This window comes from Bufo gargarizans, chromosome 2 (assembly GCF_014858855.1).
Source record: "Bufo gargarizans isolate SCDJY-AF-19 chromosome 2, ASM1485885v1, whole genome shotgun sequence".
NCBI classification, from domain to species: Eukaryota; Metazoa; Chordata; class Amphibia; order Anura; family Bufonidae; genus Bufo; species Bufo gargarizans.
Window position 1 is genome coordinate 336,459,711 of NC_058081.1, and position 26,010 is coordinate 336,485,720.

The 26,010-nt window shown below is 43.3% G+C and overlaps 1 protein-coding gene across 1 annotated transcript in view; it reads right to left on the minus strand.

The window, feature by feature from the left end:
* ELK3 (ETS transcription factor ELK3) overlaps positions 1 to 26,010 on the minus strand; it is a 43,037-nt gene that overhangs the window by 3,540 nt on the left and 13,487 nt on the right. Inside the window, exons 2-3 of the mRNA XM_044280580.1 lie at positions 2,524 to 2,732; positions 506 to 1,327 (exon numbers count right to left, since the gene is read on the minus strand). Coding sequence (XP_044136515.1) covers positions 506 to 1,327; positions 2,524 to 2,730 — 1,029 coding nt within the window. The 5' untranslated portion in view covers positions 2,731 to 2,732. The remainder of the gene's footprint in view (positions 1 to 505; positions 1,328 to 2,523; positions 2,733 to 26,010) is intronic.

A 26,010-nucleotide genomic window follows, 5' to 3' on the forward strand; every position in this document is an offset into this window, starting at 1 on the left:
CTTTCCAAGCACAGCTCCATCCATTGGATAGTGGCTGTGTTTGATACCTAACGGGACTGACGAACATCAGTGGAAGGGTAACAGCCTCTTCAAACAGCTCACCAGTGGGGTGCCAAGGGTCATACCCCTGCCAATCTGATATTAATGCCCTGTCCTATCAAAATCTCAGACAATACTTTTAAGAGCATAGTTTCTGCAGTGATTCTGAAGGGAAATGAATGGAAGGCAAATCAAGACAACCATCACTAAACTATTTTCCTCACTGATGTCATGGTCATGGAGCAGTTAAGAATGGATTTCCCTCTGGGCCAAAACCCTCCCAGGTAACACCTGACACTCTGGAAACATTTTACTACTTTTCGTTTGCTCTTTATTACATTTCAATATGATTTAGTGAATTTCACTTCTTTAACTACCTTTTTGTTTTTTAGTTATTTTACATGGCTTTAAATTGTAGAGGTCTTTTGTTAAGTCATGCTTTGTTGCACTGTTGACAGCATTTTACCTGAGCAGTAAAAAAGGCTGGTGTCAAAGATCCTGAAGGAAGTGCTGGGCTGTTAAGGGCAATTGAGCCAATATCAGAACTGGAAAGGAGAAGCGGTGGAGAACATATTTCCAGGCCTTTCGGCTTCTTGGCTTTTGGGGGATAACAGGAAAGCTTTGATTTAGACCCTGATGAGAGGTTTAATGGTTCCATGGTATCAGGATAATCTACAAAGAAGCTTCTTTGCTCTATTGGCAGATTAGGGGACAGAGAAGGGGATCGTGATGAATGTGGTGAAGAAGAAACACTAGCTGCATTTGGTGACAAATGAGGAGACCCTTTAGCAGACAAGGTTGATGATAAAAAGGCTGAGGCAGCTGCCGATTCTGAAGTAGAAGGCAGTGAAATTACAGGCCGGACAGTTTCTTTGTCCATTTTGTTTGTAACAAATCTTATAACAGTCCTGACTTCCTCGATAGGACTTTTGGCTTCTGGTCTTTCTTCTTCTTCCTCATCATCATCTTCCTCTTGAAGCTCCTCCTCTTCCTCTTCAATCATTTCACGTTTAATAATCTTGTAGTTGTCAGTTTGGTGTTGCAATGAATTTATGGTAAAGGAGGAATATAATCCTGAGTTTATGTACTCATTGCGGCTAGCACTCTTCAAGGCTGATAAGGTTTGCTTGTGCCTCTCATGGAGATCACTTGGGATCTTGCAATCACTGTCCTGCAGCAAAAGGCTATCCCTGCTCATCTCTACAGTGTGAGGGTCCATTTTCAAGATTTCTGGAAAGGACACAAACTTATAGACAAACTTCTGGCCAATAACTTTTTTGATAATGTTCTGGAAGAAAGATACAAATAATGAATTGTTAGGTTAAAAAAAAAATCGCATTTTCACTCGCACAATCAAATCAAGCTCAAGGAAACAAGAGGCACCTGCCAAGAGATATATTTGACACATCGCTAGACGTTTTTTTTCTAACTTTACACACACTATTGGTTGGCTTACTCTGCAGAAATTTTGGTGGACACTTGCATCCTAAGCCATGCCTTGTTGAGCTAGGAAACCAAAACCAGATGAGCTAGGGTGCGGTGGACTATTATTTTGTGGTGCATTCTTTAATTTAATAAATTTGTCTTAAATGAGATGAGGGGAATGTGACATTCTTGTATGCTAGTTTACTGGCATGTGCCGTTTTGTGCCAAAATTTGCCATTTTCAGCCATCACCACTTTAACAAATAGTTGGCGGGGCACAGGCAAGTCATCCATTGCCCAATACATTTGCCAATCTGCTTACCATGATGTAAAATCACCTGCGTACCTGTGTAATCTTCAATTGCCGCTTTAAGGCACCATGATGTACAGGTATGTCATGAATGAGTGCCAGGGCACAGGAGCTGCAACAGACTGGCTGTAACTGATAGCTGGGCACCTGCTGTAATGGCCAGTGTCGGAGAAAACCGATCCTGGTCAATAGTGACCACGGCATCTATCGACAGTCGGAGGGCTCCCTCTCTCTGCCCATCAGCACTCTGTGAGTTGCTAATGCATTACGCTGACAGATTATATGTATTCCAAAGCATTATGGGGGTCATTTATTATCCAGAAATACGCCTATATTAGGCGTATTTCTGGAGCAGATTGCGGCGCAAAGGTTAGTTGCGGTGCAATCTGTTAATTTCCCCCCTCATGCCAGGTCTACTCCTGTTTTAGACGTAGACTGCTATTTAATACTATAGTTTTAGGAATCCATCAGACCAATTGGGATGGGGAGAGAATTTCTTATATTAATCAGAGTATTATGGTATACCGTACTCATTAGCTAATGTATATGACAGACTATTCTCAACGTGTTTACAATGTCCATAATCATTTACATCCAGCACAAGAAAGATACCAGAAGTACATGAGAAGAAAAGTAAGTTCACAGGTTTGCTAAATAATATGCAGGATGTACTGTATTTTCTACTGTCTTGCTGGCATACAATAAGTTATTAAAGCAATTTATATGATGTTTCCCAACACATGCTCATACCTTATCATAATAGTATCTGAGAGCACGGCTCAGCTTGTCGTAGTTCATGTTTGTTTTATTCTTCCGCAGTCCCCATAGCTTGGCCACCTCCTCAGCCTTGAGCAGCTTGAATTCACCATCATTGGATGTCCAGCAGATAAGATGCTCGTGTTTTTGATCAAGGAGCAATTGCAACAGAAACTGCCACAGAGTGATTGCACTCTCCATACCTACAAGAAGGAAATGGGACACTTATTCTCTAAGCAGACCACCGTTAAATGAACTACTATATGGGGAGGGAACACTAATAACATTTTCAGTTCCAACCTAACATGATCCACCCTGTAAGTCCAATAGACATTCTTTAGTTTTGTATGAAAAATAATGGTTGCAATTAAAGTATATTCATATAACCAATATGAAACCATGCAAAGTCTTCCTGGTCATACTTGTCATAGGCCTGTTCTGACTACATCCATCCTTGCAGTGCACAAGTAGAATGCTGTCTGCCATTCCACCACTTGGTGGCAGGCTCGTGCAGCATGCTATGCAGATTGACCAAACCTGTCATTGTTCTGATCAGATTTTGCTATGTGTTCAGTAACATCGATGTGAAGGGATAGCGTGCAGCTCAGTCTTGCTGATGTAATCATAAAGCTAAATATCCGGTCAGCTGTCATGGTAAATGTGAAACAAAGTGTGGTTGCTGAAACTTAAAATACTTAGACGATTACAGAGCATTAGTGTTGTATTTGGAGCCGCTGCTGCATTAAGGTTTATGAGTAAGAACCCTGATTAGTAACACAGCAAGTCTATAGCTGCAGGTTTTCACATCACACACACACACAAAAAAAAATGGGTGAAGAACATTGGACCCCCTGCTTTGTGTCCGAATGCTCATGCACATTCAGCTCTGACTAACAGCATTACTCAAGCGTGCAATAGATCTGGTAATGTGTGTAAATGAACCAGACGGCTCATCCTATGCTGATTTTTGTCAGGTTGATACCCCATTCTCATACAGCATACATACAACGGCAGTATGGGATGCCTGTGGTCTTATGGCCCTTACAAGCTATATGCCATAACACCACCTACAGTCCTGTATCTTGCATAATGAAATACACAATAATACTGGGGTTTTCCAAAACTTTAGAACCGATGACCTGTCCTGTAAGTTTGTGTACGTCATCAGTCGTAAAGTCTGGGAAAACCCCTTTAGGGCTAGGTTTACATGTATACTTAAAGGGGTTTTCCGAGATTTTGATACTGATGACCTATCCTCAGGATGATGGACAAAAGTGTTTGTAGAGCAGCCACAGACATAAATGGCCACACCGGTAATGCAACACCCGAGCCAAGACCGCAGATCCTCAGCAGTCGACCGTATAGTAAATGAAGAGCGGTAACGGCAGCATCTCCAGTGAATCCTTTATTGGACGGACTTTATAGAAAGTGTGCCATAAAGTCAAGCAGCAACTTTTGGCTGTATCCCAGACTTTGTCAAGCTTGACTTTATGGCACACTTTCTGTAAAGTCCGTCCAATAAAGGATTCACTGGAGATGCTGCCATTACCGCTCTTCATTTACTATCCTCAGGATAGGCCATCAGTCTCTGATCGGTGGGGTCTTACACCTGGGACCCCCACAGATCAGCTGTTTGAGAAGGCACTGGTGCGCCTGTGAACGCCACAGCCTTCTCTCTGCTTCTCGTAGCCCAGTTACATCATGGTTATCGTTGACGTGGCCTAGGAGCAGTTCAGCCCCATTCAAGTGAATGCGGCTGAACTGCAATACCAAGCACAGCCACTATACAATGTACGGCGCAGTGCTTGGTAATCTGCGAGAAAGTGGCGCTCACAGGAGTGCCAGTGTCTTCTTAAGACAGTTGATCAGCGGGGGTCAGACCCCCACTGATCAGATACTGATGACCTATCCAGAGGTCATCAGTAATAGAGGACCTTTCACTGGTCCTAACATTACTGACCCAATCGCAGCTGAGCACATCACAGCTAGGGAGGAAAAAAACAACTCGCCTTCTCACCAGCTGTGACGCTCTCCGCGATGATTGGACCGCTCACAGCCAGGGAGAAGACCATTGAGAAACCCAGCCATCTCCTCCTCCCTGTACCGATGCAAAAGTGAATGGGTCACACAGTGGGGTAACGGAGCAGCCAAGTGCCCTGACATCTCCTAATAAAGCCGTATACTGCCAGGTAATATTTGAATGTTAGGATCAGTGAAAGGTCCTCTTTAAGTTTGTGTACGTCTGCTATTGACTCCCATAATTGGCAATGCTAAAAAGAAACATACACCTGACATTTTGCACAAAACATCAGACATGTAGATTTAAACGTGGTTTTGGAAGGCAAAAAATGTCACCCTTATTCTTAAAAAAGGAGCAGGGGGGTATGCAGGGGCTTAAATGGTTGTAGTTCAAGTAAAAAGGTATTTGGTTCATATATATATATATATATATATATATATATATATATATATATATATATATATATATATATATATATATATATATACGATGGCCATTAAAGCATTCTTTGTTCAGACCCGGGGCCAATTGTTTATCTTTGGTGATTTAAAGCTATTAGACAGGAACAGACTATGTGATAAAGGCCTTGGTTTTGCTTTTACTTCTAGTTCCGGTTTCTCTGTAAGTTGCAGGCAGGAAACTGGAAAACACCCCACAGGATATCTGGACTCTTACATTTGCCCCAGTCCTAGCTGCGCATTTCCTTATCTCTGTACGTTTCTTCTGTGACACCTCTCTCGCTATAACTGATTATTGTCTTTGAGCCAATATATGTGTGAGATGGAAAGCCCTCTGTAGTACATTAGTTTTGATATGTTCATCAGAACTAACCTCTATGCCTCAAGCATATGTACAGTAGCCATAGTTCTCTTTTACAATACTGCACAAAGGCTGCTAATAACTGTTGGGTCACTTTATCCGTATGGGACTGTACCATTGGAAAACATTCCTGCATGACTGCTTTCTATATCTAAGCAGTTTTTATGTAAGGTTTTTATTAGCTTCAAGTCTTAATAGAAAAATATGCTGGCACAAGGGTGTTGCTAGGTCAAAACATTTGGGGCCTGGGCCCCTGATGTTTTGTCCCAGGCCCTGAATGTCCTGCCTGCCTGTTAGATATAACTGTATTTTGAATCTAATGCACTGCAAGTGCTGAAGGACCTGTGATAAGTTCTAAATGCAGTAGCTGAAAAGGACCTGCGATGATATCACCATCATGTGCCCAGTGCAGGAGAGGAGGGTTCAGCAGTAAAGAGAAGTCTGGGTAGGAAGCTGAGGTGAGGTCTGCTACATGAGGAGAGGTAAGTGAAGGGAGAGGCAGAGCAATGTTGGGAGTTGTCGTTATTTAACTGGGACTGTATGTTAGGGCTGAAGGGAGGGAAGTTATTGACATGGGACAGTGGGGTGGAGTGATGTTATTGACATGGCAATGCATGTTGGAGGTGACGGGCAGGGTTATGTTATTTACATGGGACTGTATGTTGAGGGGTAATGTTATTTATATGGAACTGCATGTTGAAAGCAGCTATGGGAGGGAGTGATATTATTTACATGGGATTGAGTGTTAAAGGGCTTCTGTCACCCCACTAAACCGTTTTTTTTTTTTTTTTACTTATAATCCCTATAGTGCGATTTCTGCATACATAAGCTAAATAATCATTTTGGTTCAGTAGAATTTGTTAAAAACGTAATTTTAAAATATGCAAATTACCTTGCTACCAGCAAGTAGGGCGGCTACTTGCTGGTAGCAGCCGCATCCTCCGATCCTAAAGACGCCCCCTCCGCATGTTGATTGACAGGGTCAGGGAACGGGATCGTTCTCTGCTGGCCCTGTTTGAATTCAAAATCTCGCGCCTGCGAGCGGCCGCCTCTCAGTGCGCCTGCGCCGATTGAAGACCGGTACGGCACAGGCGCAAGATTTTGAATACTGTTACTATGGGGGCACTTAATATTTTTCTTCAGGATAGTATTTGGGGGTACATAAAAGTAGGGAAGCTAAGATGTCTGTGCGTCACACTCTGCAGAGACGAGGCATGGCTGAGAGAAGGTGCAACAGAAATGTGAATAAAGCCATTTAAATGTGTTGGCACAGTTTTCAGTGGGGAAAAAAATTAAGAATATGATGTTTTAAGTGTAATGTGTGGAGGAGACAGATTTGCTTTAATGAAAGGCATTTACAATCTGTCTACAAGACAATAAAACATTTTCAGTCTGCACATATATGCAGGATGTGGTACGTGTAGACACGAAAATAACTGCACCATCCGAATGACAGTTCCTGTTCAGAAATGCTTGAGATGACAGATTGTCTGCCACACTGCTGCAGATGCTCTTCACTCCTGTATAGCTTCAGCAGCGGGCACCAATAACACTGATAATAAACCCACAAAGCACAGGCAATACACCAGAATAACAACTAGTCAGGTTGATCTTTCCATATGCAGTTCTGTTAATGTTTCCGTCCAGAGCATCCTCAGTGTTTCTATTGTGCTCAAGCTGTAAAAATGTTCTATATCAGGACTTCCTCCTATTATATTTGTGAGGCGTCGTGCTGGGAAATCAACACAAGGTAGGAATTCCTGCAGCACCACCCAGTGGAAAATATAGGAAAGACTAAGGGTACGTCTACATTGTGATTTTGGCCGCGACCATGTCCGCTGGATTTTTAGCGGTTTGCGGACGCAGAAAACCCTGTGACCCCATTCATTTCTATGGCAGACCCGCTACACTGTGATACTTGGTACCCTAAGCCTACAGCCAAGCAAACATCTTATGTAATAATATACAGGAAGGAGTACACATAAATCAGAGCTGACAATATACACATTGGAGGAGATTTATCAAAATTGGTGTAAAGGAAAACCAGATTCCACCTTTCATTTTTTAAAGGAGCTAAAAAAAAAAAAAAAAGAATAGATGGGCAACTAAGCCAGTTTTCCTTTAAACCACTTTTGATAAATCTCCTTCATTATGCTCTATTCTATCTAGTCTTTGTGGTATTTATTTGATGTAGGTATCAGCAACTGTATACCGTACTGCTGAACACTTTAAATATACCTGTCACTATGAAATAGAACATATATCTAGCAGTATACATTTTTTGCAGTGTCCAGTGGCATGGAAAAGCGCAGTTCCTGGTCAAAACACTGAATGTACACTGCAAACCCAGCTGAATACCCCAAGTACGCTATACATGTGATAAGGTGGCCCCCACTGTAAATGAGAAATTTACTAGAATAGATAGGGATTCATGCAAGTATGACCATACTTCTATTGTGCACTCCTAAAACTACACCAGATTTTCAGTAGATAACGATAACCTCATCACACAAATGAGTCCAAATATTAGAACTGGTCATTTATTTAATGAGGAAAATGATCCAATATCACATGTCTGTGAATTGCAAAAGTATGTGAACCTTTTAGATTAGAAGATAATTTGAAGATGAAACTGGAGTTTTGAGTCAATTGGATGACAAGTAGATTTGAGTGGGCAACCTGCTTTATTTTAACGGGGATATACTGTATCAAAGTCTGATCTTCACAACATGTTTGTGGAAGTATATCATGGCACAAATAAAGGACATTTCTGTGGACTTCAGAAGAAGAGTTGTTGATGCTCACCAAACTGAAAAAGTTACAAAACCATGCCAGAGCCCATTGAGATAGACTTATCTATTAGATGTGGGCTTAGCTTAGCGTATAATTGTATAATTGTATGGTCAATATCAGTATATGCCGTGATTTCTACAACAAGGTCACTCGCCTAATACATGCCAGGGACTTAAGGAAAGATGTAAACCTCGAAACACGAGGGCATGAGTGAGTTGAAACCCACATAGTGGTGAACTATACAATAATCCAAGAGTGAGAAATCCCTCTGGGAGGGAAGAATGTTGCTTTTTTTTGTTTGTTTTTTGCTGCCTGAAGGAATAGCCCCCCATCGCACCACCTATTAGAGGTGTGTGGATGGTAGCATATCTGCCAAAATGCTGCCAGCATGGAAGGGTTCTCCCACATCATCTCTGGACATCATGTCTAAAGCATGCACTTGAGTGCACTCCATTGCAAGTGATTGGAATTCAATTAATTGCAACAATCATCTCAGAAATATGCGTATTGGTCCTCATGCTACAATTTATGATGCAACTGTATTATTAAACATCAAAAACAATAAACTGAAGAAGTTTGATAAAGGATAGATCAGCACGGAAGGAGCGAGATAGACAGCCAAAGTGGAGCAGGAGGAACAATTAGAAAACATAGGCATCAACGATGCTGTAAGTTCAGGCACCTAACCTACAGTGCAGCCCTGACACGTTCCATAATATGGACAGATAACATAGCCCATGTGTTACATAGATCTCCTTCACAGTATGAGGACAAGTAATTGCTATAGCGATCCCTCGTCCTCATACAGAATCATTGTTTCTGGGCAGCAGATCACTGTTTAGACAGCACGATCTACTGCCCAGAAATGATGACTGGTGTGCCTGCACGAACGACAGAATCACCCGATGAACGAGCAAAACGCTCATTCATCTAGTGAACAGCAGCCCATTTACACGGGCAGATTGTAGGGAACGAGAATTCCTGATAATCTGCCCGATAATTAACTCGTCTAAATCCACCTTTTAATCTGGCCTTAAAGAACAGAGATAAGGACTCTAGCCTGACCCATCAGGAAGCTCATCTGATTTCACCCTGAGCCAGACTGAGCAGCTAGCATTCTGTGTGAAAACATACAGGCTACGAAAGGTAAATGGTTTAAATGGTTGAGAATTTTTACGGAAACAAATTTGAAAAATGATCTTTTTATCACATTCAATAAAAAAAAATGATACAAATGTGTCCATAGCCTTTGAAGCTGGCTTACAATGTTATGCGATCCCTGTGATAATAATTCATGAAGCAGCCGCCGGCTCACTGAGCACACTGCTTCTACTTCCGGCTGCTGATTCATAAATTATCACAGCGATCGCAGGTCAGTGAATGTGATGGAGCATTAGATTGCATAGAAAGGGGGAATATAAATGTAATTTTAATGCCCAGCCTTCTGTCTCCCAGGGAAGCACGAGGCAGAAGCACAGCGTCTGCACAGCCCGTCTCCCCTTGTCTAATCGGAGACGGGTGGCCCTTAGCAAAGCTCTTTTGAAGAGTGCTGCTAAGGGCCATTTCAGCCTTAGTTTTCTACCAAAAATAAACATTTTGGCTAAATAAAGATATTGCAAAATTGTTACCTATCACTTGCCCTACACTTTAGCTATAAATATATATATATATATATATATATATATAACAGTTATCCTTTAAATGAAAAATTTCTAATATACATTACTTTGAAGGGACTGAGCTGCACCTAGGCCATGAGACCAATGAACATGACATTCTTGGCCTAGGAAGAGGTCTCCGAGCAACTGATTGGCATGGGTGCCAGGAGTTGGACCCCAACCGTTCATTTACTGATGACTTATCCTGAGGATAGGTTATCAGTATTAAACACTCTGACAACCCCTTTAATAAACAACTATTTTGTTCAACCGCAAAGGTCTATGTCAGGGATCAGCAACCTTCAGCACTCCATCTGCTGTGAAACTACAACTCCCAGCATGCAAACTTGCTTGTCTGTTCTTATAACTCCCACAGAAGTAAAAGGAGGATTCTGGGAGCTGTAGTTTCAGAACAGCTCAAGTCCTGGGGTTGCTGATCCCTGCTCTGTGTCATTCTGAGCGGGTGCCCCTCTTATGAGAAGCCTATACGGATATGTATCCCTCTACTTAAGGGGATGGAGCACCCAAACTAAATGTATGCATGGTACGAAGCAGCATGATTACCCTTGCAACTGAATTTTCAGGCTCAAGAGTATATACTGTGACTATTTCCAATTTTCAATTGTTCCACTATTTGTTTTCACATTGAACATTCTTCTCATCTATCTGATATAGGGAGACTGTACATGATCATTCAATGAAAGCAAACAAGACTTCAGTGTTTCCCATAAAATATCCGATTATGTCATTGAGTTTCTAGGTAAGGACTCGGGAAATAATAAAAACTCTACACCTGTGCTACAATGACCTCAATATTTTGGAAAACAGTTTCATCAGATTTTATAGAGTGCTGGATTAAGAGGATTTTGGCCATATGCATTGCTGAGGTGTGGCTACCTCTCCAGAACAGGAACGAGGATAGCTTATGGTGGCCTCACAGAGTAGTGGGATACCTATGTACGGTGAAATGACAAGGCTGCTTCTAGACATTTCAAAGAATATAAAGAACCTTGAAACATCATAAAAATGAATGAAAAGCTTGCTACTCTACTAACATGACAATGTACTGGTCAATGCATGGTTTCTGAGAAGTAGACTGCTGCCTTAGGGTACTTTTACACTAGCGTTTTTCTTTTCCGTTATTGAGTTCCGTCCTAGTGGCTCTATACTGGAAAAGAACTGATCAGTTTTACCCTAATGCATTCTGAATGGAGAGCAATCTGTTCAGGATGCATCAGGATGTCTTCAGTTCAGTCATTTTGACTTTTCAGGACTGAGATAATACCGCAGCATGCTACGGTTTTATCCCCGGACAAAATTCCGGAAAACTAGCATGGCATTAATGTATTAGTGCCGGATCCGGCATTAAAAACACTGCAATGCCAAATCCGCCCTTCTTGTCTGCGCAACAGAAACTGATCCGTTTGTCCGTATGACAATTGGAGAGACAGATCGTTCTTGTAATGCATCTGTAAAACGGATCCGCATCCAGATCCATCTACAAATGTTGTCCGTTTGCATGCAGATTTCCTGATCCGGCAGGCAGTTCCGGCGACCTACCTTGGTACCCATAAAAGCAAATTTTGGGATATCAATAAACCCAGGTTTTTCTCATAGCAGAGTGAATTAACTAAAGGTTGGGTGAACCTGAAACCAACTGGGGTAATGCTTCAATGTGGTCTCACTTACACTAATGATTTCAAGCACAAAAGTAACCATTCCAGTGTGTCCCCTTCCGCCTGGACATGGGATTTCTGGACACTGTATACTTTATGGAAAGTGAGATTGACTTTTTTCTTGGTTTTTATGACAAGTAGTTGGTATTCTGGCTGCTGTAGGTTTGGTAACACAGAAAGTCTATTCCCATCAAAAGACTTTACACTAAAATGTATCTATAAGTACGAACATGACGTGCATGTTCTGTGCTCCGCTCCCTTATTTTTTATATTAATAATAATTGAACATTAAAGTATGTGACTCACGTCTAGCAATAATATCATCACAAAGAAAATGGGCCCTGTCACTGAGTCACCAACCTCTTTCCCAGCAGCACGCTCTTACATTCTCATTCAATGGTCATTACTATCTGATATTTTTTTTAAAATATATTGTTGATTTAGGTCTTATGTACACGAGCGTGTGCACCCGTGCTACGGACTGCAAATAGCAGTCCGCAATGCATGGTTACTGGTCAAGTGCACGCCGTTTGAGGATGCGGACCCATTCACTTCCAATCCGTGCCTACACTCTGTATCTTGCGGATTGCATCCGGCCGGTGCCAGTATATTATGGACCTGCTGTTTGCGGTCTGCAATACGGACACGGGGCACACACGCTTGTGTGCATGAGCCCTTACCAAGAACCAAATGCGTGAATGGGTGACGGATCAGAAGCAGACTGCAAGTTGTAGCAGTGTACATAGCATTGGGAATAATATTTTGATGGCATTCTAGTCCTGATATTACCACTTGATATAGTTCGGATTTTATCGGTCAGTCTGGGTATTACTTCACTGTGTATAAATCAATAAGGTCCAGATATCAGTTGCACGGTGAACACAGCGAGAATATAGTCTGTTACAACTGTTTGCTCCGGTATATTACACTGACACTGTAGGGTCAGACTTGGACTCCCGCAGATGAAGTGAATTGAATTAGATCATTATACAATCCTGCGGTGATCTCAGCCCGAGCCATGGGAGCTACAGGTGTTGCAGCTGTAATATGGATGAAAGAATGTGCCTCTATTACAGCCACATAAAAACAACCATAAAGGCAATTTTATGAAAGAGCCTGCAGAATATCTGAAAAATAAACTCTTTTTACTAAAGGGTCGTTGATGACGATAAAGCCTCAAATACAAAAAGATCAGCAGAAGAAGATGAACCTGAAGTTAAAGGGATTGTCTGACTAAGGCTACTTTCACACTAGCGTTCGTCGGTCCGCTCGTGAGCTCCGTTTGAAGGAGCTCACGAGCGGACCCGAACGCAGCCGTCCAGCCCTGATGCAGTCTGAATGGAGCGGATCCGCTCAGACTGCATCAGTCTGGCGGCGTTCAGCCTCCGCTCCGCTCGCCTCCGCACGGACAGGCGGACAGCTGAACGCTGCTTGCAGCGTTCGGGTGTCCGCCTGGCCGTGCGGAGGCGTGCGGATCCGTTCAGACTTACAATGTAAGTCAATGGGGACGGATCCGTTTGAAGATGCCACAATATGGCTCAATCTTCAGGCGGATCCGTCCCCCATTGACTTTACATTGAAAGTCTGGACGGATCCGTACGAGGCTATTTTCACACTTAGCTGTTATATGCTAAAAATAATGCAGACGGATCCGTTCTGAACGGAGCCTCCGTCTGCATTATTATGATCGGATCCGTTCAGAACGGATCCGATCGAACGCTAGTGTGAAAGTAGCCTAATGTGAAAATCTCTCCAAAGCCCCTAAATATGTTAAAATAAGAAAATAACATATATTCACTACTTTCCCCATCCTTTCCCGCGCTGGTGCTCCGGTTCTCTACTGTGCTTTTCCTGTAAATACAGCACATGACTGCTGCAGCCAATCGCTGACCTCAGTGGTATATGGCACTATAAATAATGCAGTCATGGCTGCAGCTTGTAAACACATAGGCGTGAGCTGGAGTGGCAGCACTGGATAGATACATAAAATGACAATCTTTAGCATATTTTCTTAGTACTCTGCATTGTACCATTCCCCTATTATTCCTCCTGAAAATTTATCAATAAATTGACAACTGGACTTTACCATTCCCCTTGAAAACAGGGTGTGCTGCCGTCAGCACTGACTGGACAGTGTTAGCCCTCATTCACATGTCAGTGTTTGGTCAGTGATTTCCGTCAGTGATTTTGAGCCAAAACCAGGTGCGGCTCTAAACACAGAGCAGGTGCAGATTTTTCCCTTATACCAGGCATCTTAAACTGCGGCCCTCCAGCTGTTGCAAAACTACAACTCCCAGCATGCCTGGACAGCCTACAGGTATCCGCCTACAGCAGGGCATTGTGGGAGTTGCAGTTTGAGATGCCTGCCTTATACCTTATCTCTGGGTAGGCTTCACTTCTGGCTTTGGCTCACAAATCACTGATTAAACACTGCATTGTGAACGAGGTCTTAGAGTTTGTAAGGATGTGCCTCATTGACAAGAGATGTGGTAACAACCAGTTGCCAATTTATTTGTACATTTCCAGGAGGATTAACTGAAGAATTGCTCAACATAGGCAAAAAGTTGCTTCAGAGTATTTATGTACGTCAGGAATGCTGACTGACTCCATGACAACCTGGTGCAATCATATGATGACATATGTTTATACTAAAACAATACTACTGACACCTTCCAAAAATCTGTAACCTGTTATGTGACTTCATAGTCACTACTGTACCTGCCTGACAAAATTATTCGGGCCTCTTCTCCCTACCTGTCCTCTGCTCTAGGCCTCATTCCCGGCCGTACACCTATTATAATCTACGGATGCGGACCCATTTGCTTGAATGGGTCCGCAATCTGGACGGTTGGTGCAGAACGGAGGCACTACGGATCGCTTCCATGGTGTTTCTCTCTGTGCCTCCACACCGCAAAAAAATAGAACATGGACGGATCACAGACCCATTTAAGTTTAAAGGGTCTGGATCCGTCTGCGGAAACCACACGGATGGTGCCCGTCTATTGCGGACCGCAAATTGCCTTAGGATAACCCTTGAGTCTGTCCTGTCTTTCAAACTTCACAACCAATCCCTTAACACAGTGATCCTGAACTCCAGTCCCGAGGGACCACCTGCCGGTCATGTTTTCAGGATTTCTTTAGTACCGAGCAGGTGATTAGTGTCCATGCATCAGGACTTACCTCAGGTATTTATTCTGTGGGATATTCTCAAATTATGACCGGTAGTTGGGCCCTGAGGACTGGCGTTGAGGAACGCTGATTTAACACCTTCTGCTGCCTCCAAATCAAAAACATTTCTCAATTCTGCTCTTTCGACATCAAGTCAACAAAAATGCTAGTACAAGTCCTCATTAACGCCTGCATAGACTACTACCACATCCTCCTCTGTGGCCTCCCACCTCTTGGGCCCTCCACTCCATTCTATACTCTGCCCAGTTATTTGCCCTCACTACTCCTCCACCTCTCCACTCTTTTGGTCCCTTCACTGGTTACCCATTGCCCAGCTAATTCAGTCTAAAATATAAACAATAATGTACAAGTCCATCCACACCCTGTCTCCTCCAACGTCTCTCCCCTGCATCCCCAAATTCTGAGACTCGCTGCCCCAACACATCAGACTCAAAAGCAACCTAAATACCCTGCCTCCCCTACACAGCCATATAAGCAGCTCCCACCCTCCCCTACTGTCTCCTTCCCTCTTTCCTTGTAGACTGTAACCCTGGTGGCAACACTCCCCTCCCTTCTGTACTAGTCTGCCACTCAGTTCAGCTTTTTTTTGTCATACATGATATATTTAAACCCTTTTTCTCATGTACAGTGCACTGGGAATAACATATACAGTATACATATAAAACGGCGTAAATGTTATCAATCATTCTAAAACACAAGCATAATGACAGGAGGAGGCTTTCCCAAAGTCTAAATCTATTTAAAAAAAATTAAGGGAACGAAATCGATAAGTATCAAACAATTCTTCTATAGATTTTGAATAGGGTGTCTTAAAGGGGTTGTCCCACAAAAACAGTCTACAGTCTCAAAACCAGCATGTGGATCTGAATACTTTTGTAATTGCATGTAATAAAATATGTATTATAGCTACTGAGTTATTCAATTAAATTAAATTTCACCCGCTGTTTGCTCGTTTTCTCATTTCTCTGCCCTGCTCAGATGGAAGCTCAGTCCCATCCTTCAACTGCCAATAGCTGCAGCAGAAAGGAAACATCCCCTAAGCTGCAGCAGAAAGGGCACACCCCTGAGCTGACAGCTTGATATAAATCTAGCAGAGCAATGAATGAGGAGATCTCTGGATCCATGAGAGGTACAGGGCTGGTTCTAGCTTTGTTAGAAAGAGGATGTCATGTCCTATGCGATGTCTGATTATAATTTTTTTTACATTATTCATTGGCTAAACCCTCTAATGCTGTATAGGAGGAAAAATAAACTTGACAGAGTTAACTTTATTTCTTTTAGGATGGATTTACACAGGTTTTACCTTTTTGTTTGTTACTTTTATTATTTTTTTGCTGAAAAAGCACCAGCTCCAGATGTTAGCTGAAGGTCTATGGCAAGGATGCTCAACCTGTGGCCCTCCAGATGTTGTAAAATTACAACTCCCACCATGCTCTGCTGTAGGCTGATAGGTGTAGGCTGTCTGGGAATGATGGGAGTTGTAGTTTTGCAACAGCTGGAGGATTTCTGCATGGCGACCTCCATAATATAAAAGTGAATGTGCCCATTAAATTCATATCCTGTTAAAAGTTACTGCATCCAGATTTTGGACATTTTCATTGCACAGAAGGCACATTGCTATTTGTCTAACCACGCTCCATTTCATTTCATAATATGCTATAATATTCTCTTTTACGTTTTACATATCTGTTTGTCTGTAATGAGGAGACTGTTTTCAATGAGAAACTTGTGTAAAATGTATGTAGACTTCCATCTGCCCCTCTGTTACCACACATGAATGAAATCCTGCAGAGCAATACTTTGTTTCCAGGGCTATGTCCTCATATATATTTTCACATGCCCCTCAGCTGACACCAGAGGCTTTCCAGCCAATGGTCAGATACCAGTAAGAGCAACCTGCGCTCTGGTCCTGGCATTCATTGCTGCTCTTTCTCCTCCTAGTAGACTGAGTTCACGTTAGGTTCCTAGTAATTCAGCCCTAGATTTATTCTGCCGTCTTGACGTGGAGACTTTTACTTTATCACGCTCTCTCCCCTTACTCCCAGTATGAACTGGGAGCTATTCAAGGGTTTCTTGGTGATTTAAAAGGGTTATCCAACCCCTATAATGATCCCCAATGCCCAGGCACCTCATATAGATTATACTTGCCTTGCTCCCCAGTACCCGCGTCTCTCCTGATGCCCGCACGGCGGCTGTGCAGGTATCAGGAGCGACGTGGGTTCCGGGGTAAGTATAACCTATATGAGGTGCCCGAGCATTGGGAAGGGGGGGGGGGGGGGTCATTATAGGGGTTATCCTTTAATAATATGGCCTCTGTCTTGCACCACTTGTCCCTGGGTAGTGTGTGCTATTTCAGCTCAGTCCCTAAGGGCTCTTTCACACCTGCGTTCTTTTCTTCCGGCATAGAGTTCCGTCGTCGGGGCTCTATGCCGGAAGAATCCTGATCAGTTTTATCCTAATGCATTCTGAATGGAGAGAAATCCGTTCAGGATGCATCAGGATGTCTTCAGTTCAGGACCGGAACGTTTTTTGGCCGGAGAAAATATCGCAGCATGCTGCGCTTTTTGCTAAGGCCAAAAATCCTGAACACTTGCCGCAAGGCAGGATCCGGAATTAATGCCCATTGAAAGGCATTAATCCGGATCCGGCCTTAAAGTAAACGTCGTTTCGGCGCATTGCCGGATCCGACGTTTAGCTTTTTCTGAATGGTTACCATGGCTGCCAGGACGCTAAAGTCCTGGTAGCCATGGTAAAGTGTAGCGGGGCGCCCCACGCGCATGGATGACGTGATCGCATGGCATGTCATCCATGCGCATGGGGCGCTCTGACGTCATTCTGGAGCGCCCCGGGAGCCGCACGGGCGGTAAGTATACTGCTCCCCACTACTACTATGGCAACCAGGACTTTAATAGCGTCCTGGCTGCCATAGTAACATCCGTCTGCAAATGCTTTCAGTTCACTTGCGTTTTTCCGGATCCGGCGTGTAATTCCGGCAAGTGGAGTACACGCCGGATCCGGACAACGCAAGTGTGAAAGAGCCCCAAGTTAAAAGGGCTGCAATAGAGCACAGCCCATGTAGCACTGCTTATGGAAGCCAAGTTATTTTTTATCTCATGCAGCCCTTCAGAAGCACCGCAAATGATGCACCTTAGCCACGGCACTGGGTGACAACATAGCCAGAAAACAGACCCCAGCAAAGCCAGATGGCCTATGAGCCCATCTCCTGCTGCAGCCCAGCATGGCATTGTGATACAATAATACATTGAGATTTTATGCTTCTTGTCTGTCTTTAAAGGGAACCTGTCACCAGGTTTTTACATATTAAACTAAAGGTACCTTAAATCTTGTCTCCCATGAGAGTTTCCAGCGATCCATCCATAACCTTCTCTGTTATCCTAATATATCGCCCCTAAAGCTTTCTCGCCGTTATACTCATCAGCATATTTAATTCCTTCCCCTCACACCATCAGCGCCTATTTCCCTCCCCCTAGACTTTGATTGACAGACAATATTCTGCATCTTCGTTCGAAATCGCATCTGAAATCGTGCATGCGCAACTGCTCTTTCTTTCTTGGAGCAATCAGATAGCTCAGTGTATGTCCCCTCACGCCACAACGTGCTGAAATTTTCCCAACTATCCAGTCCCCAGCGATAGTAGATATCGGTGCGTTAATTCCTGCTTCACAGTGACGCAACCTCGTTTTCAATGATAAGAATAATGCGTGAGATTACATCGATATGGGGCGTTTCTTCACTCCGGGAAGATATGACTCTTCTCTGCTGAGAGATGTAAGATATGACTCTTTTATGCACATTCGCATAGATGGCAGAAAGTAAAGAAAAGATGGTTAGTTAGTTAAATCGGCAGCAGATTTAATTCTAATTGTGATTTATATGACTGGGGAAACACAATAAAGATTTAGAAAGGATAAGTTAAATAGCTAAATTGAAGATGACAGGTTCCCTTTAAGGGCTCATGCACAGAAACATATTTTTTTTGTCCGTTTCCATTCCGTTGTTTAGGCGGCTCACATGCAGAATCATTCACATCAATGGGGCTGCAAAAAGATGACTTTCTCCCAGCCTGCACCCTCCACTAGGGGGAGACTCGAAGCTAAGTGCAGACATGTTTATGGCTGAGTTCAACTGTATCTAAATAAACCTCTTTTCAGAGAATCTTATCTGCTGGAAGAGCCTACTTCAGTGCTAGTGTAAACTAGAATAACTAGGGGATATGGAACTCACAAAGCATAGCTCCATCCACTAATAATATATATATATATATAGAAAAAGGCAACTTTAAACTACATAAAATTTAGGGGACATTCCCACGGCGGCTTTTTGAGCAGAATTTTGTTGTGGACAGCCGCACTGAAATTTCGCCGAAAATCCGCCTAGGGCCTTGTCCTCTCTGTCTCCCATACATCTCAACAGTAGGCAGTGCTGAGGATTCCAGAGTAGCAGCTTAAAGCCACACTGAGAAGGGACAGGCTCTGCCTCCCATTGACATGTGTCTCCTTAGAATTACTAATCGCTTTCAATCTCAGTAAAACTCTCAGTAAAATTCTGCTTTGTGTGACCATACACAATAAAGAGGTTTTCCAAGGTAAGAAATTGATTTTTTAAGAATGGGTTCAAAATAAGAAATCATAGAAACTTTACTGCGCTCACCGATCCACTAGCTGCGATGCTGCTCTAGCTCCAGTTGTTCTCTGCTTCCGATGGCTGGACAGGCCCACTCAGCCAATCACTAGTCACTGCTGGGGCCTTTCCAGTGTGTCAAGCCAGGATCAGGAAGCAAAGAGCAGCGGGAGAGCAGCATCAAAAAGGGAGGAGAAGGGATTTGGTCATGCAATGTTTTTTTTTTAATCCATTCTGGACCTTTTTAAAACACATTTTGTTCCTCTGGAAAACACTTTTAAAGGGGTTGTGTCACTTCAGCAAATGGCATTTATCATGTAGAGAAAGTGAATACAAGGCACATACTAATGTACTGTGATTGTCCATATTGCTTCCTTTGCTGGCTTCATCCATCACATTATATACTGCTTGTATCCATGGTTACGGCCACCTGGAAACCCAGCCGCGGTGGCACTGCTTACACTATAGGTGGTTTTTCCAGGATCACCGCTGCTGGATTGTAGGGTGGTCATAACCCCTAGAAACAAGCAGTGTAGAAAGTGATGGAGAAATGAATCCAGCCAGCAAATGATACAATATGGACAATCACAATACATTGGTAAGCGACTTGTATTCACTTATCTACATGATAAATGTAATTTGCTGAGGTGAGACAATGTCTTTAATGTTGACCCAAACTGTTGATTTCAGCTGATCCTCTGTATAGTGGTGTCTAGAACTTCTTTATAAAAAGAAGAAAGGATCAGACTGTTGGATTTCAACATGTCTGATCCTTTTCTTCTCAGGAGAGAAATGCAGCTGCCAGAGGTGCATGGCCATGATTTACTCTGCCCGGGTTATCCTATGGGGTAGAAAAGTGTAAATCCCTGTCCTGTGTTTTGCAGCGTTAATAATGATGTGTTACAGCTTTTCTGATGCACAATGTCTCCATTCATTTCAATGGGCTATGTAATGTGCACAGAAATCTGCACCCTAGTCCCTAATAATCCACACCTGCTTATTTCTTGGCAGATTTTTCTACCACTTGTGAACCCAGACATACCCATAATTTCACCCAGACAGCCCCCCTGATGTTAGAATCGGAGCATTTCATGGTCCGATGCGCTCCCTTCGCCCTGCGCAGTATCGTGCATGGCAAGGGTTCTTTTATTTACCATAAGACACTGCCGGGAGGAGGCTTCCACTCAGCAGTGTGTTAAGTGACGTCACCGGCTCTGATGGGCGGGCTTTAGCGCTGCCCTAGACGTTTTACAGGCTAGGACAACGCTAAAGCCCGCCCATCAGTGCCGGTGACATCACCGGACTCACTGCTGGGTGGAAGCCTCAGTCTGTCAGCCCTAAGGAGAGCCCGGTTCATCACCGGAACTCCAGAAAGTGCCTTTTCCCTGCACGATTTAGCGCAGGGCAAAGGAGAGCATCGGAGCATGAACTGCTCTGATGCTTAAGTCAGGGGGGCTGCCTGGGTGAAAATATGGGTATGAACGGGTTCAGCTCTGAACCCAGACAATCCCTTCAAGCCTCATTCACACGTCAGTGTTTTGTCAGTGATTTCCATCAGTGATTGTGAACCAAAACCAGAATTGGGATCATATAAGTGCCGGACAATAGTCCCGCGGGCGGCCCGATGTGCACAGCATCATTGTAATCTATGATGCTGTGTGCTCCCGTGTGCATGATCAATGCCGCTCCGGGATATATGGCCCGCTCACGGACTGTATATCTCGGAGGGCATACGGTCGTGTGCAAGGTCCCTTATACCTTATGTATGATCAATGCCGCTCCAGGATATATGGCCCACTCACGGACTGTATATCTCGGAGGGCATACGGTCATGTGCATGAGCCCTGACTGTGTGAATAAGGCCTTAGACATGAATGCAGACGAAAGTTTCATGTAGGAGCGGAACAATGGAAGATAAGTTAAAGGAAATTACTTTATATTAAGCTGATCCATTAGCTGAATATGCTGTCCTACGTAAGAACTGTATATTACAACTGCAGGTTTGTGCCATTCGGCTAATATGAGCGATGAAGGAATGCATTGCACTGCTCTGCCTCTTCCCACCCTTCATGGTAGTAACTGACAGGCATCTACACTTGTATACACAGATGCCCCGTTAAGTAATAATAAGCACAATTTCTTTATAAAACCTGTAGATGAAGAAAGTGTCCCATGGCACTTCTGTACAATGAAAGATACCCGGGCACTGGCATTAATTGGGTAGCTGAGAATTTTTCTTTTCTCCATCGTCAGAGTGCAAAGCTGCGTGCAAAAAGCAAAATCCGACTATTTCTCTTGGTTAACACTGTATTTTGTGTGTGAGGGGCCCGGGCATATGGGGGGGCATTTCAGGAATCGGATAACCCCTTTAAGTAAAGTGCTGTGGGGTCGGGCAGTGTCGGACTGTCAGCTGCAATCTTCTTCAGAACGCTGCTTGTGGAACAGAAGAAGTCCCTTGAAGGGCTCCCATAAAATTATTATTCAACAGCTGTTAAGGAGTTAAGTCACAATTCAGTCATTTATTCTGAGAAAGTGACCATTCGGAATAAAAACAGCAGCTGTCCAGGGGGCACATGAACTGTGTCAGGTTAAATGTAGCACATTGGCGCTTCTGGCTCGGCTTTCACACATAGGTAATGTTCCACTCCGACTGTGGCACTACCTGATGGAACAAATAAGTAAAGCATGTGTGTGAATATCAATTAGGCAGGAATTAGGTAAATTCCCTATAAAGTGCTGGTGCGCATGCCTGACCTCGTAGGGTACTGAGTCCCTGTTCTTGTGATCGGTAGGAGTGCCAGCAGTAGGATTTTTAAAGATTTTTTTTACCAAGAAGACGCCCAGAGTTAAAGTCCACAATCCACGATTACACCGATCAAGACTTTTAACCCTTCAGATGCCATGATCAATTGTGACCATGGCATTTAAGAGGTCTTTTCCTGGGGGTGCTGTGCTTCCAGGTCCTGAACAGCTCCTCCTTGCTGAAATCAAGGGAGCCATTCAGTTGCTATAGCCTTGGGTCCTTAAAGACTCGGAAACCTGCCATAGTGAAGTTCCTGTGGAGCCCCCGTTTGTGGCAGGGCTCCATTGGAACATGACAAGTCTCCTATAGATTGCAATAGTAATTCATTGCAGTCTATGGGAGAAGCAATCAGATGATCACATGTTCAAGTCTACCCATCAAGTAATAATCACAAAAAAAAAATAACCATCATAGGCATCGCCACATCCCAAAATGCCTAAACTATTAAAATATAAATGTATTTAAAGGGGTTGTCTCACTTCAGCAAATGGCATTAACATGTAGAGAAAGTTAATACAAGCCACTTACTAATGTATTGTGATTCTCCATATTGCTTCCTTTGCTGGCTGGATTCATTTTTCCATTACATTATACACTGCTTGTTTCCATAGTTACAACCACCCTGCAATCCACCAGCGGTGGTCGTGCTTGCACACTATAGGAAAAAGCACCGGCCTCTCTGGTGTCTGGGACCATGGGAGTGCACATAGGCTGGTGCTTTTTCCTATACTGTGCAAGCACGGGCACCACTGCTGGATTACAGGATGGCTTATTTTCATGTTACATATGTTTTTTATCATGTTATTTTAGGTGGAGACAATGGGAAAACGCCTTAGCATGGACACAAAAGAATGAAAAAAAGTGAAAAAAGAATGTATGTACAATGTTTCAACTAACATCTAAAAGTGGTTGCTTTTTGGGGGGAAAAAAAGCACCAAAACAGAATAAATTATTTTTTTTTAAATGAAAATGTCGGCAAAAACGCCAGGAAAAAAAAGTGTGAATTGACACTTAAAGCTTTCATTTGGCATCAGGATCCACATTTCTAAAATTAAAATAAAGTTTATTAATATAAATTAATAGAAAACCTGATTGGTCGTATCCGTCGTCCGTTCACATTAATGGAAAACATGCCTGACTTGTGGTTACTGTGTAAGCAGGACAAAATGCTCCACAAGCGAAAAGGATGTACAATGAATAAAAGAAAGGTATTCATTTGGAGGATTTGCTTTGCAGTGTCATATAATGACCTGTCTTTGGTAAATCATCCAGTTTGCTCTGAGCGACAGTAGCGACAGTGAACTTTCCCATTACAATTACGAGAAACTCTCAATTACTATCCTACAAACGTTTGTTCTCATTGCAGTATTTTTAATGGAGTGCGCAGATGGAGAATATACAGCATATTTTATGTGCTGAAGAATAGTACTCAACATCTCAGAAACCAACAGTAAAAACCACATTGCATCCAGATGCCTTCAGTTTTTCTCGCAAGCCGCATTCGCTTCTATGGGGCCAGAGCTGCGTGAAAAAGAACATGCGATTTTTACCTGAAGAGTCAGCCTTTAAAAACACTGGGTGGTGATCGCTGGCCAGGCTATTTGTGACCTGTGATACATTGTTAAGTATATAACAGTATAGATAACAATTCAAGACCACCTGAGTCAAACAGAAAATTAAGGTAAGTGATCAATTATTTAAAACTTAACTTTTAATAAAGTAATCATAGAAATCATTGGCACCAAGATAAATGGATAACAATATAGAAAATACAAAAAAGGAAGCAATGCGGAGGGTGACCACACAAGTAATTAAGGCACTCAGTGACCAGAACACACTTAGATAGCAAGAGGTGCTCGGCAGCACCAAAAAAGTAACCAGGTGGTCCTACCGCTCTGATGAGATTCTCTTTGGTACAACGAATGCCTCACCAGTGTTGGATGATGTACATCCACCGTTGCTGGAGGCAGTTGTCAAACGCAGAGTTAGGAATGCTAGGCTAGCTGGCCCTAGTGATACCCTAGGGACCTACACTGGCCTAAGTGACCTGATTACGGATCCCCGTGACCGATCAGTCAGGAACCTAACCCTGGAATTAGTGCGCCCTACAAAGCCCTTTCCTGCCTAGTCCCTACACGCATGTTGCATCACAAAGATGAGTGTAAAGTTCATCAGGGGAAACAAGGGAGCTTGGGCTATTTAACTGCATCGGGTACACTGACAAAGATATCAGCTGTGTCCCCTAAACAGAAACAGAGTATGTCCACGATCCTGATGTGGATTCGAGTGGACAGACTAACAGTAGAATAGTAAGAGGACCCCTGATACTGGGCCCCTCTCCTACTACCAAAATGTTGGCACATGGGCTGATGTAGCCTGAGCCTGTGATACATTGTTACCAGTATCTAAGGCCACTTTCACACTTGTGTTGTTGTTTTCTAGTATTAAGATCCGGCAGAGGATCTCAATGCCAGAAAAATAAAGTTTCCGTTTATTCCTCATGCATTCTGGAAAGAGAAAACATCTCAGAGAACCTTTAATATTTCAGTACACCATGACATTTTAGACAATCGTATGCTTTTAACCTTGTGGGAACCGTTTGGAGGATGCCCTTTCCTGTTCTGGCATAACTGTGCCCAGTTGTGTAGGCCTGATAGGCCCGGGGCTGCCTACACAACTCGGGCCCCTCCTTCCATTTTAGTTTAAGTTTAAGGTTTTTTTTCTGTATGAAGAGGCTGCGGTGCTTCGTGAGCATCACAGTCTCTTTCTATATGACATCACATTCATCGTTCACATGGTCTAGGTGCAACTCTGTCCCATCTGAGTGATTGGGGCTAAGCTGCAATACCAAGCGCAGTGCTATCAATAGACAGAGCTGTGCTTGTAAGGAACAAATAGGCTGCGGCGCTCACTGGAACATTGCGGTCTCCTCAAACAGCTGATCGTCGGGGGTGCCAGGAGTCATACCCCCACCATCTCATAACTCTCTGTGTACAGATGTCATAGATGACAGTGAAATATTGTGTTATGTGTGGTGCTACATAGGACTGCAGGGAACATCTACTACGTTATCTGTACACAGAAATGTATCACTGTTAAGCCTCATTCACACATCCGTGTCCGTGCTCAAATCCGTGAGCAGGTGGTCAGTGATGCATCCATGAAGCTGTCCGTGAAGGATCCATGCTGGGTTTGTGTGTCTGTTTTTTGCTGTCCGTGTGCCATCCGTGTTCACTGACACTGAACAGCTGAAAAATCATTTTCAAAGCATCTCTTCCAAATGATCCGTGAAACACAGGTGCAACACGGATGGCATCCATGTTGCATCCGTGGTTTTCACTGACCCATAGACTATTAATGGGCGTGATAGATCCGTGAACAAGGACAAAATAGAGCATGCATCCGTGCTAAAAACACTGACCCATGGACCGTGCTAAAACACTGATGTGTGAATACACACATTAAAATGAATAGGGGCGTGTGTTGTCTGTGGAGAACACGTATAGTACACGTCCGTGAAACACTAATGTGTGAATGAGGCTTTATCTGAGATGTTACAAATTTGCCAAATTTAAAATACATATGATTATAATAAGAAAGACTTGAAGGAGAAGATGAGACACAGATCACAGTAGTGAGCCAGCTCTACATATAGGGGAATTGATCTGCTGCCAGGGATTCCTTTCAGCTCTAGCCACAGCATGCTTGTTTCAAGGGCCAGAGCGCATCACTTCCTGTATTTTATGGGTTGGATCATGTGAACTAGCCAACCAATTCTAGCCATCATCCACATATATAAGTGGCTCAGCACCTTTCCCAGATGCCTCAGTGTCAAGGTCCTTGTGTCCTGCTAAGGTTCCTGATATCCACTTGTGGGTTTGA